The sequence below is a fragment of the Dasypus novemcinctus genome, chromosome 16, assembly GCF_030445035.2.
Source record: "Dasypus novemcinctus isolate mDasNov1 chromosome 16, mDasNov1.1.hap2, whole genome shotgun sequence".
Lineage (NCBI taxonomy): Eukaryota > Metazoa > Chordata > Mammalia > Cingulata > Dasypodidae > Dasypus > Dasypus novemcinctus.
This window is the reverse complement of record NC_080688.1, coordinates 75,720,590-75,738,483: the sequence shown is the minus strand read 5'-3', so window position 1 is coordinate 75,738,483 and position 17,894 is coordinate 75,720,590. Positions and strand designations below refer to the sequence as shown.

The window sequence follows — 17,894 nt, the reverse complement described above, 5'->3', positions numbered from 1 at the left end:
ACAAAAAAAGAGACACAAGATTCCCATGCCGCTGACAACAACAGAAGTAGACAAAAGAAGAACACACAGCAAATGGACACAGAGAACAGACAACAGAGGTGGGGGGGGAGGAGGGGGAAGGGGATAGAAATAAATTTAAAAAATAAATAAATCTTTAAAAAAATAAATAAATAAAATCCAGAATACAACTCAATAACAAAAAGCCAAACAACCCAATTTAAAAATGGGCGAAATACATGAACAGACATTTCTTCAAAGATATGCAAATAGACACTAAACATATGAAAAGGTGCTCAAAATCATTAACCACTAGGGAAATAGAAATCAAAATCACAATGAAATACTATTTCACACCCACTAGAATGACTACTATTTAAAAAAAGAAAAAAGATAAAAAACAAGTATTAGAGAGAATGTAGAAAAATAGGAACTTTTGTTGTTTGCTGATAGGAATGTAAAATGGTCCAGCTGCAATGGAAAACAATTTGGTGGTTCCTCAGAAGGTTAAATACAGAATTACCATATGACCTGGCAATCCCACTCCTAGGTATATCTCCCAAACAATAGAAAGCAGGGACTTGATCAGATATTTGCACACCAACGTTCATAGCAGCATTACTCACAATGATGGCAAAAGGTGGAAGCAACTGTGCCATCAATAGATGAATGGATAAACAAAATTGGTATATACATATATAGAATATTATTCAACCATAAAAAGCATGAAGGTCTGATCCATGCGATAATATGGATGAACCTTGAAGATGTGTTGAGTGAAATAAACCAGACATAAAAAGACAAGAATAGTACAAACTCACTAATATGAAATAATTAAAACAAGCAAATTCATAGAGCAGGGGTTCTTTTATTTTTTTTTAAAGATTTATTTATTTTATTTTTCTCCCCTCCCCCCCATTGTCTGTTCTCTGTGTCTATTTGCTTTGTCTTTTTTGTCCACTTCTGTTGTTGTCAGCAGCACGGGAATCTGCATTTCTTTTTGTTGTGTCATCTTGCTGTGTCCGTGTGTGCAGAACCATTCCTGGGCAGGCTGCACTTTCTTTCACGCTGGGCGGCTCTCCTTATGGGGTGCACTCCTTGCGCGTGGGGCTCCCCTACGTGGGGGACACCCCTGCGTGGCAGGGCACTCCTTGCGCGCATCACCACTGCGCATGGGCCAGCTCCACACAGGTCAAGGAGGCCCGGGGTTTGAAGCGTGGACCTCTTATGTGGTAGACAGACGCCCTAACCACTGGGCCAAGTCAGGATTCTTAACCCTGGACCCCCAAGGGGTCTGTGGAAAGATTCCCAGAGGTCCATGAACTTGAATTGAAAATTCAAAAAAACATTTTTCTTGTGGGGATGTGTTGGTGCAGGTGTGATATATTTATTAACACAATACATAGTATCTGTGGAGCTAATATGATTTTTATTTTGATGTAGCATGTTCTGAGTGCAGTGGATAACTGCCTGCTAAAAGGTTAGAAAGGATGGCAGAGATGCTTTTATGACGCCATGGGAAAACTTGAATTTCTAAATATTTGCTGAAAATGACTGTTTGAATAGATGTTGAACTATGTTAGGTTATCAGGTATTGAAATTATGGGAAAGTTGTAAAATGTAATTTTGAATATTTGTAAAATTTTATTTAAAGACATGCCAATGCTGAGTTTCATAAAAGTATCTGCCAAGAAGCGAACTTGGCCCAATGGATAGGGCGACTGCATACCACATGGGAGGTCCACGGTTCAAACCCCGGGCCTCCTTGACCCGTGTGGAGCTGGCCCATGTGCAGTGCTGATGCATGCAAGGAGTGCCCTGCCACGCAGGGGTGTCCCCCGCGTAGGGGAGCCCCACGTGCAAGGAGTGCACCCCTCAAGGAGAGCCTCCCCATGCAAAAAAAGCGCAGCCTGCCCAGGAATGGCGCCGTAAACACGGACAGTTGACATAACAAGATGACGCAACAAGAAGAAACACAGATTCCAGGTGCCGCTGATAAGGATAGAAGTGGTCACAGAAGAACAGACAGTGAATGGACACAGAGAGCAGACAACTGGTGGGGGAGTAGGAGGGGAGAGAAATAAGTTTTAAAAAAACCTAGAAACAAACAAAAAAAAAAACAACTATCTGCCACTACATTCTGAGAAGGCGTCCATGCTTTTCATCTGGCTGGCAAAGGGGTCCATGGAACAAAAAAGGTGAAGGACACCTAGTTAGAACCTAGAATACAGGTTACCAGAAGCCTGGGTGGAGGTAGGGAATGGGGAGTTAATATTCAATGGGCCCAGAGTTTCTGTTTGGGGGGATGGGAAAGTTCCGGCAAGGGATGATGGTGATGTTGGCACAACACTGTGAATGTAATTGGCGTTGCTGAATTGTGAATTTGAATGTGGCTGAAAGGAGAAAATGTGGGTTGTATATCTGTTACGAGAATGAAAATTTAAAAGAAACCGTAGGACTGTACAACAAAAACAGTGAACCCTGTTGTAAGCTGTGGACTGTGGCTAATGGTACAACGTTAGGGGTGTTTCATCAGTCGTAACAAGGGTGCCACATGGATGCAAAGGGTGGGTGATGGGGAGGACTGTGTGTGAGAGAGGATATACAGGAGCTCTGGATTTTCTGCATGAATTTTCCGTAAATCTGTAATTTCTCTATTAAAATAATAATAATCTCTCCTCCAACCTCAATTCTAGTCCTAGTCCATTCCTCCAAAATCCCATGGAGCCTCCTACTCTTAATAGCCTCCTGCCCTAGCCACCCTACTCTCTCCTTACTTCTGGACATGTTTCTCCAAACCATGCCAAATGTACAGGGGCTTGGGCTGCCTAAGCCCAGCCAGCATGTGGGGGGCTGGGAGGAGGGTGTTTTCTTTGATCCATCTAATGAATTAATGAATTAAACAGAGGCAGAGTTCAGAAGCCAGGCTCCTTACTTTTGCTGAAGCAGGGCTGATTATGAGCTGGCGTAACTGCTGGAAAAATGCAGCTTCTTGCTCAAAGAATTAGGGACATGGCCGAGTCCATTCATCTGCCCTAATCGAGTTCTTGGGAAATACACATGTAGATTAGCCCCTAACAATGACCCCCGGCTGATTGCTTGGAGTACCCTCCACGGCGCCCACAATAGGCCTGACTGGGTCTTTATGCCCCGCACAAAGAAGCCCCAGCCTCCCCCTCGGCCCGCTCTGCACTGTTTCCCCGTAGGCCCTCGCCAGTGGCCGCTGAAGCCTTTTCTGCTTTTCTCTCGAGACTCTGAAATAAACAGTAAATAAAAGCTAACCTCACCTGGACCTATTAGGGAGAGCTGGGCAGTTCCAGAGGGAATTAACTTCGGAAAACAAGGCCATAAGCCCCTTAGCAGCGTGTGGGCAAGAGCTTAAGAGAAGGTTGCCGATCTTTGTTTAGCGGTGATTATAGAGATCAATTTAATATTGGGGAAGTTTACATTAAAAGCACTCTCAGAGGGGAAACGACAAATGTCAGTCGAGTATCCCTACGGCCCACTGCTGGTCACCCAGGCCTCAGCACCCCAGCCCACCTGGTCGACGTCACTGGCACATCAGTCCTTGTGCGAGTGCCCCCAGCCGTTTGCAGGGCCGTGCCTTTGACAGCTCAGGAATGCTGAGCAAAGGCTGGGGGCGGACTTGGCCTGGCCGTGGCGGGAACCTGCTGAGGGTTGGTTTGGGCCTCCTGAGGCCAGCGCCCGAGCGCCCGCGTCTGCACACCCTTGACTTCGTTTCTTCAAGGAGCTGAGCTGCTGCAATCTCAGCCTCTTAGGTTCAGGATTCCGTCTGAGAGAGGGATTAAGGACTGACTGCGGCTAAGATGTGCTTTGATTCTCCTCAGAAATATCATTTGTTTCCATAATAATTAGAGACGAGCTGCAGCCAGAACACACTGGACAAGGAGTGAGCCAGCGTGAGTTCTAGTCTGGCTCCTCCACCTGATAACTCTACAACTTTGAGCCTCTTCTGTAAAATGGGGGCAAATATATCTTTCCTGCTCGGCTCACAGGGTTGCAAAGATCAGATGATATATATAAGGAATGTGATAGGATTCTGAACACTATAAACTGAAAATCTGTAATATAGATGTTGATTTTCATTCATTTATCTTTCTCATAAAAGTAAACTATTTCCTGGCTTGAATTAGTAGCTCAATTATGTACCAGCTGCAAACTCATATGCTTGCTATTTTAATCTACCTTTTTATAAGTTTTATTAAAAGTAGAATGAATAGTGTAATGTTTCTCCCGACCCCCACACACACCATATGCCCCTCACAGTGATTCAAGGAGACTTAACATATTCATCTTCTAACACAAATTTAAAGGTGGAGGAGCCAAAGATGTGCTCCTGTTTGTTCCTTTGTCTTGTCTCCCCGGCTGAACGTTAAACTTCTCTGGGCCAGCGGCCCCGGTCTTTCATTTCTTTTGTCCTGCTGAGATGGCCCACGACAGGGCTGGATCCACGGACAGAGCACAGTAAACGCTTGTCTGGAAGCGAATGGGAATAAATGAACCAGAAGGAAAAAGAGGAGCCCCTGTAGTGGAGATAAAGAGAGCTACTAGAAAGGAGATTTTAGGATGCGGTTCTCTCGGTCCTTAAGCTTTTTAGTTCACTTTTCCGGGCTCATAGTTCAGGGATGGCCAGGTGCGCCTCGGGTCTGGCCTCCGATTTGAGAGACCCGAGCGCCAACAGTCACTCTGGGAACCTCAACCCTCGCCGCAGAAACCACGTTTCCTCTTGGCCTATGAATCACTTGGAGTCACAGAGACCCCCCGAGGTCCCCAAAGGGGCAAGAAATACAAACGCATTATGCCAGTAACGCACAGGGCAGCGCTAGGCTTTCTTCCTGGGTGAAGGTTCTTCCCCAGTTTGTGGCCAGGTCATCTCCTTGACCTGGAGAATTGTGCCTTTTTTTGTTGGTGATGGTTTTCTGGGGTTTGGGTGGTTTTTTTTTGGGGGGGGGGGGTAGGGGGCGATGTCCCCGCACGTCAGTACAAGATTCTGTCCTCCTTGAAAGGACACGAGAGTGGGGCGCCCCAAGCGGATCTCCCGCGGGGCCTGCACCCGGCAGCGCGGCCGAGTCGGAGCCTCCCAGCCTCCTGCTGGGCCGTCGGGCGCTTGAGGTCAGCGGGCCTGCGGGCACAGATGGCCTGGCCGCCTCCTGGGGGGCTCTGGGGCCAGAGCGCCGGCTCACGCGCCAGGTGGAGACAGGGCGGAGTAGCTAAATCAGATAGAGCCGGACGAGACAAACCTCAAGTCGCGGACTGCGGACGACAGAGCTGAGGTAGGAGCACCCATGGGGTAAAAAGAGGGAACCAGAGGGGGGAATCACTCTCGGGGACTGACACCCAACGCCCGGGAACCCGGAGGCCGCGGCCTGGCTCTCCGCCTGGCCGAGGGGCGCCCGCCCGGGGGCGCGCAGCACGGGGGGGTGCGGGGGGGCAGGAAGGGAGGGAAGGGAGGTGAGTCTGAGAGCGGAGGAGAATCCGAGAGGAGGAGGTGAGCCCCAGGGTGAGGTGAGCCTCTGGAGGAAGGCGCATCCGATGGGGCGAGGTGAACCAGAGGGCGTGGGGCCCACTGAGGCAGGACTGGGGGAGCCGACTGGGACCCCAGGTCCGCCAAGCATCCCATCTCCCGTCCGGGGCAGATATTTTTGTGTTCGTGGTACTTGCAACCGATCGCGAGGTGGAAGGTGCACTGTTCGGGGCCCGGGCCAGCGGTGGCGGGGCTAGGACCTGGAGCGCAGCGAGGGAAGGACCCGCCCCGCGCGGGGGGAGGGGCCGAGGGAAGGGCCGGGGTGCGGACCCTAGGGGAGGAGCCCGGGGCTCGCGGGCTCGCACGCTGCGCCGTTTAGCGTCGGGAGCCCAGGCTTTGGGGAGTGGGGATTTCCCGACTCCGACGCTGACGGAGCGCGCGCTGGCAGCCCCGGCCTCCGTCACCCGTCGAGCTTGACCTTGGGTCGGGACTCCTGGGGGTGCACGGAGGTCCCAGGGAAGAGCCGACGACCGGCCTCTTCCCTCGGTCTCTCTGAACCCAGAGGCTCGGTTGGGAGAGCCGGCCGGCCTCTTGTCCCGGCCCCCCGCGCTCCCCATGCACCTGCCGGGCTGCGCGCCCGCCATGGCCCACGGGAGCTTCTCGCTCGCCGGCCACCTGCTCCGCAGCCCGGGCGGGACCCCCGCGCGGTTGCACAGCATCGAGGCCATTCTGGGATTTACCAAAGACGACGGCGTCCTCGGAGCCTTTCCGGCCGAGCGGGACGCGCGGGGCGCGAAGGAGCAGGATGGGAGACCCGGCGCGCAGCCGGCCTGTCCCAAGGCGCCGAGAGGAGTGGCCGAGCCCTCACCCGCGTCCGGCCTGGAGTACGAAGGTGAGTGCACCCTCCCGGGCTGCTGCGAGGCCCCTTGGGCCCCTGTCTTAGGGCCCCGCAAGAGGAGAGGGCCCTTTCCTTAGCTCTTAACCTCCCGGGTCCGCGTTGCACCAACGCACAGCTTTTATTAAGGCCCCTGGCCGCGGAGTTGAGGGCTGGCAGTGGCGGGAGCCTCGCTCGCCTTTCGAGGACCCCGCAGCCCCCGCCCGCGACCTCCTCGGGCCGTCTCGGAGCCCGCAGCGGGGCTGGCCAGCGCCGCGGGGTGGCGAGGTGGGCCCGGAGGCGCTCCGGGAGTGTCTCTGACTCTCCTCGGCCTCGTCGCCCCAGTCCCTCGCCCCTTTTGCCCCGAGGAGCCCGGGGAGGCGCGGCCAAGCCCGGGGCTGCCGATGGGGCCCGCGGTGGGCGACGCCAAGCTCTCTGAAGAGGAGCAGCCCAAGAAGAAGCACCGCCGCAACCGTACGACCTTCACCACGTACCAGCTGCACGAGCTGGAGCGCGCCTTCGAGAAGTCCCACTACCCCGACGTGTACAGCCGCGAGGAGCTGGCGGGCAAGGTCAATCTTCCCGAGGTCCGGGTCCAGGTAAAGCTCCCAGATCGCGGATGGGGACCCGGGAGGGCCCGAGAGCTGAGCGCAGCCAATGCTTCCCTGAACCCCGCCCCCCACCGCCGCCCCCGGGCGTCTACGCAGGCCTTCCTCGATTTAGCTCGCCCAGAGCCCCAAACCACCGTCACAAATCTTCCATGTTCCCCACACACCGCCGCTTAGACAGTTTGTTCGAGTCTGTACGATCTCCCCTTTGGGGTATCCCTCTTCTAAACGACAAAAAAGAATTCGGAATGGTTTGCAAAATGAAGAGGCCAACAGCTCGTTAAACACAGGCAAGTCAGCGGTAGAGCTGTATGGAAAGTGTCTGTGGGTAAAAGCTGAGGATCCCAGAACTGGGGCCCCAATTGCCGCCTTCATCACGAGCTGTGCGCACTGTGTTGGAACGAAAACTTTTCCCTTCTGAGGAGCCTGTCGCTTCTCAGTTGAAACTTTCGATGGGTTTATTTAAGAGACTAACTTTTGCTTCTTTGGTGCATATCCAACCAAAATTCCCGCTGCAGCGCCCTTTCCTTTTTAATTGTAAAGGGGCTTTTGCTTTAATTAAAGCTGAATTATCTTTAATCCCTGATCATTAAAATATTTGAAAGCCTTAAATATTTGCTAGTCATCTGTGAAAACTCTGGGACGATTTCCAAATTGGGAGCCTCTACAGAGACCTAAAAGGGAGATATTGGGAAGGAATGGATTTCCCTGCATCTGAAAGGCAGTGGAACTAAGGTGGGATTTTTGTTCTGTGTCTAATAAATTAGATTTTCAGGGAGTGAGGATACTCAGGTGCTTAGGGCTTTTAGTGTTGTCTTAAAAGTAAAAGGTGACAAGCTCTTGCCTTTTGTCTTTTCTGCCTAGTTTAGGGGGTTAAAGTAATGAGTTAGTCTTGGTTTTAAAAAGTAGTTCCCTGATGTGACTCAGGATTATCTGGCAAGGACAATTCAAATTTTCCTAAATTGAGGCAGTAAAGCTGCAATTATTTCATTGAGCAGGAGGGGAGGGGTTTTAGCACCTTGTTTCCAGGGAGGATGGCTAGAATACCAAAAAAAGATGAAGAAAGAGGAGAGGCACCGCTTTTCAGAGCACCTATTGAACACAGGCAAAGCCCACTTAGCAGCTTCCTTCACACCTGAACCCACCTAAGTCCTACTGTCCCTCCTCCCTCACTACTTGTTCAGGGGTTTTTTACTTCTTCACTAAGCCTTGAGATCCTTGAGAGGAGGGTCTGTGACTTCTCAGTGACCACAGGGCCAGCAGAATGTCCAGCATGTGGCTGCTTTTAATACACAGCTATGATGTAATCAGGTGAGGAGGGGGAGGGACTGGGCAGGGTCTCCTATAGCGTTAAGAGGAACATTAGTGCAATCTAGTAGCTTACCATCCCCGTCTTTAGCCCGGTGAACCTGGATACAAAGGCTCGAGCTGGAGGGATGGAGTAGGGCGTGCAAGGAAGCCCAGGAGGTGGAGGGTGGGAGCCTTCACCCTAGCCGGTACTTCTCTGTTGTTGAAAGTCAGGGCCTCTGATGTGTAGATGATCATTTTATTAGAAGGGAGTAAAGCTACTTATATTTTTGTTCTCACTCTTTTTCCAAAACCCCAGCCTCACACACATTGCTCTGCTCTGTGCTGAACTGCTGCCTTCTCGTCTCTCCTAGGAATTTTCTTTTCTGGTATTAACTCAAAACTGCTTTCTCACTTCCAAGTTTGCAACTATTCCCCGCTTCCCTTTATAAATGTTAACACTTGAAGCCCCCGGTTTGTCCAAAGTTCTTTCCAGATTCTCCACTAATCTATTCCAGTTCTTGCTCATCTGTTTCCGAGGGCAGTTAACTTGCTGGTGAAACATTAGTTATTCTCTCTCGTGCACTTATCAAACCAGTAATGGAAGTTTCATCCTAAGAAGTTCAGGCTTCACTCTTGGCAAGGACTTTCTATATGCAAAGAAAAACAAAACCAAAAAAACCTTGAACTCACTCAGCTAACATCTTAGGGTAAATGTCTAAACTAATTCAGTAAAGTAAAAGCAGATATAATAAACTTAAAACTATTAAGTCTTTGAGAACTACCTAAAAGAAATATTAGAAATTCAAAACATATTTAAATGAAAATGAAAATCTTATTAAAGTAGCATTTCGAATGTGGTTAGAGTGAAATAAACCCTCTGGCTTGTATCTAGTCATAACCAGTAATCCATGGAAATAGCCGTATTTTAACACTGAACATTGCCAGTTTCAGTACTTATTTATGTTTATAATCAAGACAATGGATGGGTAAAGCACAGAAAGTCTGAGACAAAAAAAAAAAAATGCAGCAATTAAGAGCTGTGCCACACCGGGAGGAAGCAAACTCTAAACTGAAGAGTCAGGAGGGGCTGTCATCCAGCCTCGTCACAAAGAACGGAGACAGAAATTTGGTGGGATCTGTTTCCAAAGTCCCGCAGTTCGCTTTCAGGTTTAAATTCACTTTGTTCTGAGTGCCTGCTTTGGGGCAGGAGCTGGAAACCTACAACCACACCTACGGATGAAATAAACAGGAAAAAGGGTGGGAACGTCACGGAGGACATAGCGTTTCAGGGGAGGGAAAGGGAAAGGAGAAAAAGGTGAAAAGGGGACAGAAAGAGGATGATGAAAGAAGGAAGATCTGAGCTGCTGGGTTGCTGGGAAGTCGAGCCCAGGTTTACTGGGGCAGGTGGGAACGGGGTCCGAGCGGGCCGGGCTGCAGAGGCCAAGGCAGGCCCAAGCCTCCACCTCAGCCCCACGGCCCGCTGTGCTGCCTCCCGCAGGTGTGGTTCCAGAACCGTCGGGCCAAGTGGCGACGGCAGGAGAAGCTGGAAGTCTCGTCCATGAAGCTGCAGGACTCGCCGCTCCTGGCCTTCAGCCGCTCGCCGCCGGCCGCCGCGCTGGCGCCGCTGGGGGCCGGCCCGGGCGGCGGGGGCGGGCCGGCAGGGGGCGCCCTCCCGCTGGAGTCGTGGCTGGGGCCGCCGCTGCCGGGCGGGGGCGCCACGGCGCTGCAGAGCCTGCCGGGCTTCGGGCCGCCTGCGCAGAGCCTGCCCGCCAGCTACACCCCGCCGCCGCCCCCCTTTCTGAACTCGCCGCCGCTGGGCCCCGGCCTGCAGCCCCTCGGGCCGCCGCCGCCCGCCTACCCGTGCGGGCCGGGCTTCGCCGACAAGTTCCCGCTGGACGAGCCGGACCCGCGCAACAGCAGCATCGCGGCGCTGCGCCTGAAGGCCAAGGAGCACATCCAGGCCATCGGGAAGCCGTGGCAGGTCCTCTAGGATCTCCGGGGACCACGCCGAGTCAGGCGACCGTCCGAGGAGCCGAGCGGGGCGCTCGCCCCGCAGCCCCTCCCGCGGCTCCCCGCTCGCTGCAAGGCGCGGGCAGGCCTCGAGGAGGACGCGCGCCGGCGCCCGAAGCGCCGCGAAGGGCTGACCTTGGCGCCTGCGAGGCCCTCTCACCTGACCTCGGCCGCTCCCGGGCGGCTGCCTGACCCCAGAGGAAAACAGAGGGAGAGAAGGCGGGAAAATAGAGTTTGAGGAACTGTTTGTATACGTAGTTTCAGAGCCATTGGGGAGAGAATTAAAGATCAGCTTAGTTTCGTCTGACTCGGTTTAGTGCGCTCAGGACTGCTGGGGTGGGGTGGGTGGCACGGTGGTGGACGGGCAAAGAGGATGTGCGCAGGAGCTCAGGGTTCCCTCGTGCGACATCTCCTGGGAGCGCTTTGTCGCAGGGGGGATTCGCCCTCCTCCCGGGACAGTAAGGCTCCCTGGGAGAGAGGCGCCCCTGGTGCGCGAGTGGGTGGAGCTGGGGGTGGAAGGGAGGCTAAGGGCCCAGAGCCCTCTGCTTCCGAGTCCCTCGGGACCCCAAGAGCGGAGCAGGTCCTGCCGCGTTGAATCGCTGATCGCAGTAGGGCGCGTCCACACCATCTGACAGCCGAGCGACCCTCTGCCCCTGGCCTTCGGCGGCCCTGCGGCCCTCTTTCCCGCCAGCCGCAGCCCAGGGGCCGCTCTCAGACCACTGTCCAGGTCACCCGCCCGGTGTCAGCCCCGACGCCAGGGGCCGATGATATTAGTCCTCCGAGCTCAGGCGAAGCGATTCTTCTCCTTTTCTGGATCTCTGCCTCTCCAGCTCACTTCAAATGCCCCCAGTCCAGCGGGGCTGCTGGACGCGCCTCGGGTTAGTGGCAGCGCTCGGGGCGCGTGACCCGGAGCCCTGGGCACGTCTGCAGTTCTTGGCGCCAGCTCCGGCGGGGAAGGAAGCGAGAGGTCTCCCGAGGAGCCCCTCTGCCTCCCAGCCTGAGGGGCGCGGCCAAGTCAAGAGAAGGCGTGGTCGGCCCGCCTCACCCACCCCCCACCCTCCTTCCTACTCGTCCCGGGAGACAAGCCAGTGAGAGCCTTCGATTCAACAGCCAGAACAGCCAGGTGGCTGCCTGTCCTTGGCACGTGAGCGAACCTCCCTGGTTCATTTCTCATCTAAAGGAACCCTAACTCGCTGGTACGCGGAGAAGATGGAATAAGGTCGCACGTAGACTTTAACTACCAAGGGCCGGTCTTGAGACAATACACATTGTAATCACGGTCTCCGGGTCTCCGCAGTATCCCGGGGCTGCAGGTTGCGTCTGGTTCCTGAGATCTGCCAGGGAAAGGAATGGCTATCCTGGGGCTGGGCACGGGAGGAGAATCCCCCGTCAGCCCTTGCCCTGCGGGCTCTGAGAGCCTAGGTTAACTTCAGGAGCAAGCCTACCCTTCCTGAGCCGGGATGAACAGGGCTCCTTACCGTCAGCAGGTGGGGCTTGTCTCCAGGCTCACATGCAAAGCCCATCTTTCCCAACTGTGTACCCCTAGGTCCCCACCTGGTGCTCTGCAGGCCGGTAGAATTTATTGACTAGGTTACCTAACATGCACCTAAGAGGCGAAGTAATACCTGAGAAGAAAAAAAAAAAAAAAATAAGCACGCTCAGGATGAAGGTCTTTCCCTTTGGCCTATCTTCACTTTCATCCTTTAATGCCCTAGATTCATAGGATTTATTCAGGGACTTCCAACTGGACTCCCAACTTCATGGCCAGGGGTGGGTGCCCCACTTGCTCTGTGCTTCTCTCCTTCCCACAGACAAAGGCACCTGTGACCTTGCCCATCTCACCATCAGCACGTCCTTGCCTCTTTAGATCATTTCCAGTTATTCATTTTGTCTCCTGTTTTTTTTTCTTTTGCCTATTTTTCTTTCCATCTGCTTTTTCCTTAACTTCCCCTCCTCCTTTACAATTTAGTTTAGTCTGAGATGGGAACTTCTAAACAATCTCAGAGACAAGTCCTTGGAAACATGGGAATAAAAATACCCATAACTAATGATCATTGAAGGCTTAACATGCACCCGTGTGGACTGAGTTGCTGGGATAGGACCTTGTGGAGACACAGGTTCAGGGCACAACTGGAATTTTCAACAAATGATCTCTTTATTATTTGCACGATATAAAGGGTCCAGAAAAGCAAGTAATCTCTTTGTCAGTTAGCACAAAGAGCCCAGAAGAGGAAGGAAGAAGTCCTATGATGGCGTGGGGGTCAGTGGATGGCAGCTCCGCCCGCCCCACTTGGTGTTGGAGAAGAGAGATTAATCTATGCTGTTTGAGTGTGGGTTTAATCCAGCTGGGGAGGGAGGCGGCTGCCATGGGGAATTCCTGCTCTGATAAGCATCTGTGGCGACTCGTTCTCAGTTTTGGGGTGTAAGGCCCAGTGGGGTTTTTCATTCTCCCCAGGGTTGTGGAGTGGCATTCAATAAGAAAGGGAGGTGACCAGTTAGTGTGTGCTAGGGCGAGGGCCTGTGCCTGTGACTTCCCTAACAGCCAGCACACTTGCAAGCTGTTTGCATCAGTTGATTCATTTAAATCTCACAGCTCCATCGGGAAGAAACTATTACAGCCCCATTTTATAAAAGGGGAAACTGAGGCATAAAGAGGTTGCCCCAGTTTACACCTCTTGTGTTAAAGCTTGAATAACTAGAAGTGCTGGTCAGTTCAGGATCATAATGCATGTTCAGGAAACATTTGCTAAATACACGCTCCATATTTTCCCTGTCTCTTATTTCAATTCTTAAGAACAACTTATTAGGCCCTATTGGGAACTGAGATCCTGAGAGGTGGGTGCCAGCATAAAGTGTTCCGTGTGCTTTACTGAGCCCCCTGGGGCAGTCCGGGGGAGGGGGGGCGGGTCCCCAGCCCCACCCCCACTACCTCCTTGGGCTGAGTGAAAGGGCTACTGTAAACTACCTTGGGGTGGGAAGTCTAGTTAAATAGCCTGGCTCGAGGCAGGAGCCCCTTGAGATTTAAAAACAAATAAAAACAAACAAAACCCGACCCTCACTAAACTCCTGGGGCAGGTAGCTGCTCAAGCTCCTGGCCACGGAGAGCACCGCGCAGAAGAAGCCGGCCGAGGATGGGGCAAGCGCCTCGGATATTAGACCACGCTGGCCCGGATACTAGACCACGCTGGCCTCGGGTGTGGGTGGCCCCGAGCTCTCCCCTCAAGCCCCCGTCTCTCCTCACTTGGGAACTGGTTCTTGAATCTTCCATAATGAGGCTGCAGCTTTGGCTCAGGCGACGTCCTCAGTGCCCACTGAAGGGGAACAAACACCAGCTGAGAGCGGTCTTTCCTGGGTCAGGAGGCGAGGCCGGGCCAAGAAAAGAGCGGAGTCGAAGGCCACCCGGGTGGGGGTGCAAGCGCTGACCATCCTGAGAGCGCGATGAGACCCCCGCTCACCCAGAGGTCCCGATCCCCCGCAAAGCAGGCCAGCCCTCAACCCTCAGCAGCCTGAGCCATCCCGCTCCCCCCCCGCCCCCGCCCAGTGGGGACGTATCACCCTCCGTGGTTTCCCTCGGGGGCGCATCCGTCACTGCGCCCCAAGGCGGCCCCTCCTCCAGGCACGCAGGGTCCGGACTTCTGGCGTCGCCGTCCAGTTTTCCTCCCGCGCCAGACGCGGGGGGACTGCGGGCTCCGCCTCTCCCCACCGCGGTCTCGGGAGCCACCAGGCCGCCGTCGCTGGGTGTCCTGGGCCCCGCGCCCCAATCCCGGTAAAGGCTTGTCGTCCCTCGGGGGCTTCCGGCTCCCGGGACCCGGTCTGCCTCCTGCGGGTCCGAGCAGCCTGCGCTGCCCCCGGGGTGACGGGCCTTGGCCACGCGGGGGCACCGGGGGAGGCCTCTCGGGAGCGGCGGGCTGACGGGTCTATTTAAGCTGAGCATCTAGTTAACATTTGGAGGATGGGAAGTGTCACCGCGGGAACCGCCCCTGCGCCTCCCGCTCCTGGAATCCCGCGCCTCCAGTCTGCGCCCTCGCAGCCACTTTGCTCCGGGGAATTCAGAGTCTTTGCGGAGAGCTCCCGGAGCCCACCGGCGGGAGGCCGAGGACAGCCCGCTTCCCGCCAGCCCGAGTCCCGCGGCGGCGGCCTGAGGGAGGGGCGCCCCGAATGCGGGCCCCGCCGCCCCGCGGCTTTTGGTTGGGTCCGCTGGGCTCCCCGCCTCGCCCCGCAGCGCCCCCTGCAGCCCACCGCCTACTCGCCCGCTGCGCCCCTGCGGTCCTGCGGTCCTGGCGCTCTCCTTCGCCAATGCAATCTTTTTTTATTTATTTCTCTGCCCCCCCTCCCCCCCCTCTGTTCTCTGTGTCTATTTGCTTCATCTTCTTTGTCTGCTTCTGTTGTTGTCAGCAGCATGGGAATCTGTTTCTCTTCCTTGCGTCATCTTGTACTGTCAGCTCTCAGTGTGTGCGGTGCCATTCCTGGGCAGGCTGCACTTTCTTGCGCACTGGGCGGCTCTCCTTACAGCGCGCACTCCTTGCCGTGGGTCTCCCCTACACGGGGGACACCCATGGTGGCAGGGCACTCCTTGCACACATCAGCACTGCGCATGGACCAGCTCCACATGTCAAGGAGGCCTGGGGTTTGAACCGTGGACCTCCCTTGTGGTAGACAGACGGCCTAACCACTGGGCCAAGTCTGTCTCCCGCCAACGTAATCTTATCAGTGACTGGAACCAAAGCCCCCAGGAGGCTGATAGAAAAAGACCTTCAGGGAAGAAAATCTTAATTAACGCCCAGCAAGCGCGCGGCCGCGCACAGACTGCGTGGTAACCAGCCTGGGAAAAAAGGGTCCCGGCAGCGCCAAAAGGCGCACCCGACCCTCGAGAAGGCGGATAGTGCACGGGGTTGCCAAGGTCCTTTCGTTCATTGGGGACAGCCTCTAATATTCCGACTTTCTTCGCCGTACAATAATGGGCAGAGTTCGTGCGTCACCAGTGATTCATTCTTGAACAGCTTCCTAATTGCTCACTGTAAAACCCCTTCCTTAAAACCGGATTAAATCACCTGGGTCCTAGGCCACGTTTCCCACAGCCGTGGAAGGCGCGCTGACTGCCTGGTTCTCCACCACCTTGGGCGGATGGGCGGGATGCAGGCAAGGTGCAGCAGCGGCAGCTCCCTCAGCCTCCGAGTGGGATCTGGGCGCCAGGCGTGGCTGTTGACCTTGCCAGGCCCTGGGACCTTAAACAGGGCGCCCTCGGTCTCCCTTTAAAACTTAGGTGGGCTCCAACATCCCCGTTCCTCCCTCTCTACCGCACCTTAGATGCCTAAGATGAGACACCTCATTTTAGAAGCGCCCTCTCTCTGCTTGCTACTTAGTATGTGTTCCTATTAGGAGGTTCTAAATGGATGGTATACAAAGCTGCCTTCCTGTGGGAAAAGTATTTGAGAAAGGCTCTTGCCAGTTCTAACCATGGCTGGATTCTATAGCCCCCCACTTGAACTTAAAAAAAAAAAAAAGCTTTTAGTATTTTTCATCTTAATTTCTCTGCAATCTTCTCTCTCGCCTGGAGACCATTAGGACGCATTGTGGGCATGTAGTGATGAATAAAGTAGTCTCAGCGCTGGAGGATCACAGCCTAAGGAGAGGAAATAAGGATCCAATTGCACATATACCTTCAAATATCTACTGTTTTTCTCCACTTGGGTGTCCAGAAGTCACTCCAAAATAAACACCCCAAACTTCAGGTATTCTTCTGTACCCTATGACCTCCTAAAAACCTGCAAAACCCTCCTTCCTTCTGCATTCATATCTGGGTAGCCAGAAAACTAAGAATCAGTCTCGACCACTTGAGGCAAGTTATTTCCAACTTTCCTTTCTACTTTATTTCTCAGCTATAGAGCTTCTGAGTTTTAGCTGCCCATAACAGAGACACATTGTACAGTCTCCCTTTCAAGTAAATGTCCTTAAATAATGACCAATGTCCTATCAATCAAAGTGGCAGGAGCGGGAAACGGACTTTGGCCCAGTGATTAGGGCGTCCGTCTACCATATGGGAGGTCCGCGGTTCAAACCCCGGGCCTCCTTGACCCATGTGGAGCTGGCCATGCGCAGCGCTGATGCGCGCAAGGAGTGCCGTGCCATGCAAGGGTGTCCCCCGCGTGGGGGAGCCCCACGCGCAAGCAGTGCGCCGTGAGGAAAGCCGCCCAGCGTGAAAAGAAAGAGCAGCCTGCCCAGGAATGGCGCCGCCCACACTTCCCGTGCCGCTGACGACAACAGAAGCGGACAAAAGAAACAAGACGCAGCAAATAGACACCAAGAACAGACAACCAGGGGAGGGGGGGGGGGGGAATTAAATAAATAAATAAATAATCTTAAAAAAAAAAAAAAGTGGCAGGAGCAATTTCCAGGAAATGGTTCTTAAAAAGCTGAAACCTTGCCTTTTTCTGCTCTTTCCCTGCAGCCTCTCAGATGTGATGCTGGCGCTGGAGCACCCGCCTTGGACCGTGTTAGGCAGCCAAGCATTGCGGGTCTTGGGCAACAAGATAGAGGAGGCCTGGGTCTTGAATGTGTGGAACACATACCAGCTCTGGACTCTTAGAGAAGAGGAGACATTCTCTGTTTTAAGTCTATTTTGTTGTCATCAGCCAAAACTAAATCTAATTCATTCACTCACCGTTTTCCTACAGGCAGTTAATTCTGTAGCCATGTTGATTTTACTTCAGAATGTCTCTGAACTTCGCCTTTTTCTGCTTGTCTGCTCCCTGCCAGTGCCCTAGTTCAGGACTTTACTGCTGACACCCGTGCTGTGTGGCTCCTACAACATGCAGTGTCTCTCTGATGGCACTTTCCACAGGTGGTCCTGTTGGATGGTTATTTCTTCACTGACTCATTTACAATCATTTACTGGGTTCTCATTTTTTGCCGAGCTCTAGAACTATAAAGACAGAGTCTCTGTACTAGTCTCCTTGTCTCCAATGTTTTCCTTGAGCCTTCCAATCTTTAGACTATAGACAGAATTAGGTATACCAAACAATTCCTCTGTTTTAAAAACAATTCTTTATGTCAAATAGAATAAAAGAAAAGCTACTGTGTGTAGCATCTTAGGCTCTTCTCAATCTGACTTAACGCATCTTTCCAGGCTTGTCTCTGGCTTACCCCTGTCCACCTCTTTTCCTTCCTTACCTTCTGGAGAAGTGATGCCAGAATACTAAGCATCTCACTAGCCCGCCATTGTATTTACCTGGCCCTCCATGTACTTTCTCACTTCGGGATTTGAGTATAAATGCTCCTTCTGCCTGAAAGGAATTCACATCATTGCCCACCTAGCAAACTCCTGCAAGACCCAGCCCAGATGTTAGCCCCCTTTGGGAAGCCTGCCTACACTCCATCAGCAGTAAGCTCGTGCCCACCCCCTCCCCTCCCAGAGCACTTTGTAGATATGTCTGTTCCAGCACTTATCCTATCATCTTGTCCATGGCCCCAGTGAGACTGTGGGGTCCTGAAGGCAGGTGTCTAATTCTTCACTGAACCTTCAGTGCCTGACCCAAAGCAAGGACTCAGTAACTGAGGAGCAACAACTAATACAAGAGGTACGTGAGTCCCAAGGAAAGCATCACATAATATGAAAGCTCACAATAAAGAA

General features: G+C 53.4%; 1 protein-coding gene across 1 annotated transcript; it reads left to right on the top strand.

Moving 5' to 3' along the window:
• Positions 1 to 6,097: 6,097 nt before the first annotated feature.
• On the top strand, positions 6,098 to 10,244 carry RAX (retina and anterior neural fold homeobox). Its single transcript, XM_004447204.1, has 3 exons — positions 6,098 to 6,374; positions 6,702 to 6,955; positions 9,753 to 10,244. Exons 1-3 carry the CDS (start codon positions 6,098 to 6,100, stop codon positions 10,242 to 10,244), a joined length of 1,023 nt encoding a protein of 340 aa, XP_004447261.1.
• The last annotated feature ends 7,650 nt before the right edge of the window (positions 10,245 to 17,894 follow it).

Excerpts from the sequence above, each read along its gene's own strand:
- RAX (XM_004447204.1), top strand. The coding sequence starts at position 6,098 with ATGCACCTGCCGGGCTGCGCGCCCGCCATGGCCCACGGGAGCTTCTCG. Across the intron at positions 6,375-6,701 it reads GTCCGGCCTGGAGTACGAAG|TCCCTCGCCCCTTTTGCCCC; the intron begins GTGAGTGCACCC and ends TCGTCGCCCCAG. Across the intron at positions 6,956-9,752 it reads TTCCCGAGGTCCGGGTCCAG|GTGTGGTTCCAGAACCGTCG; the intron begins GTAAAGCTCCCA and ends TGCCTCCCGCAG.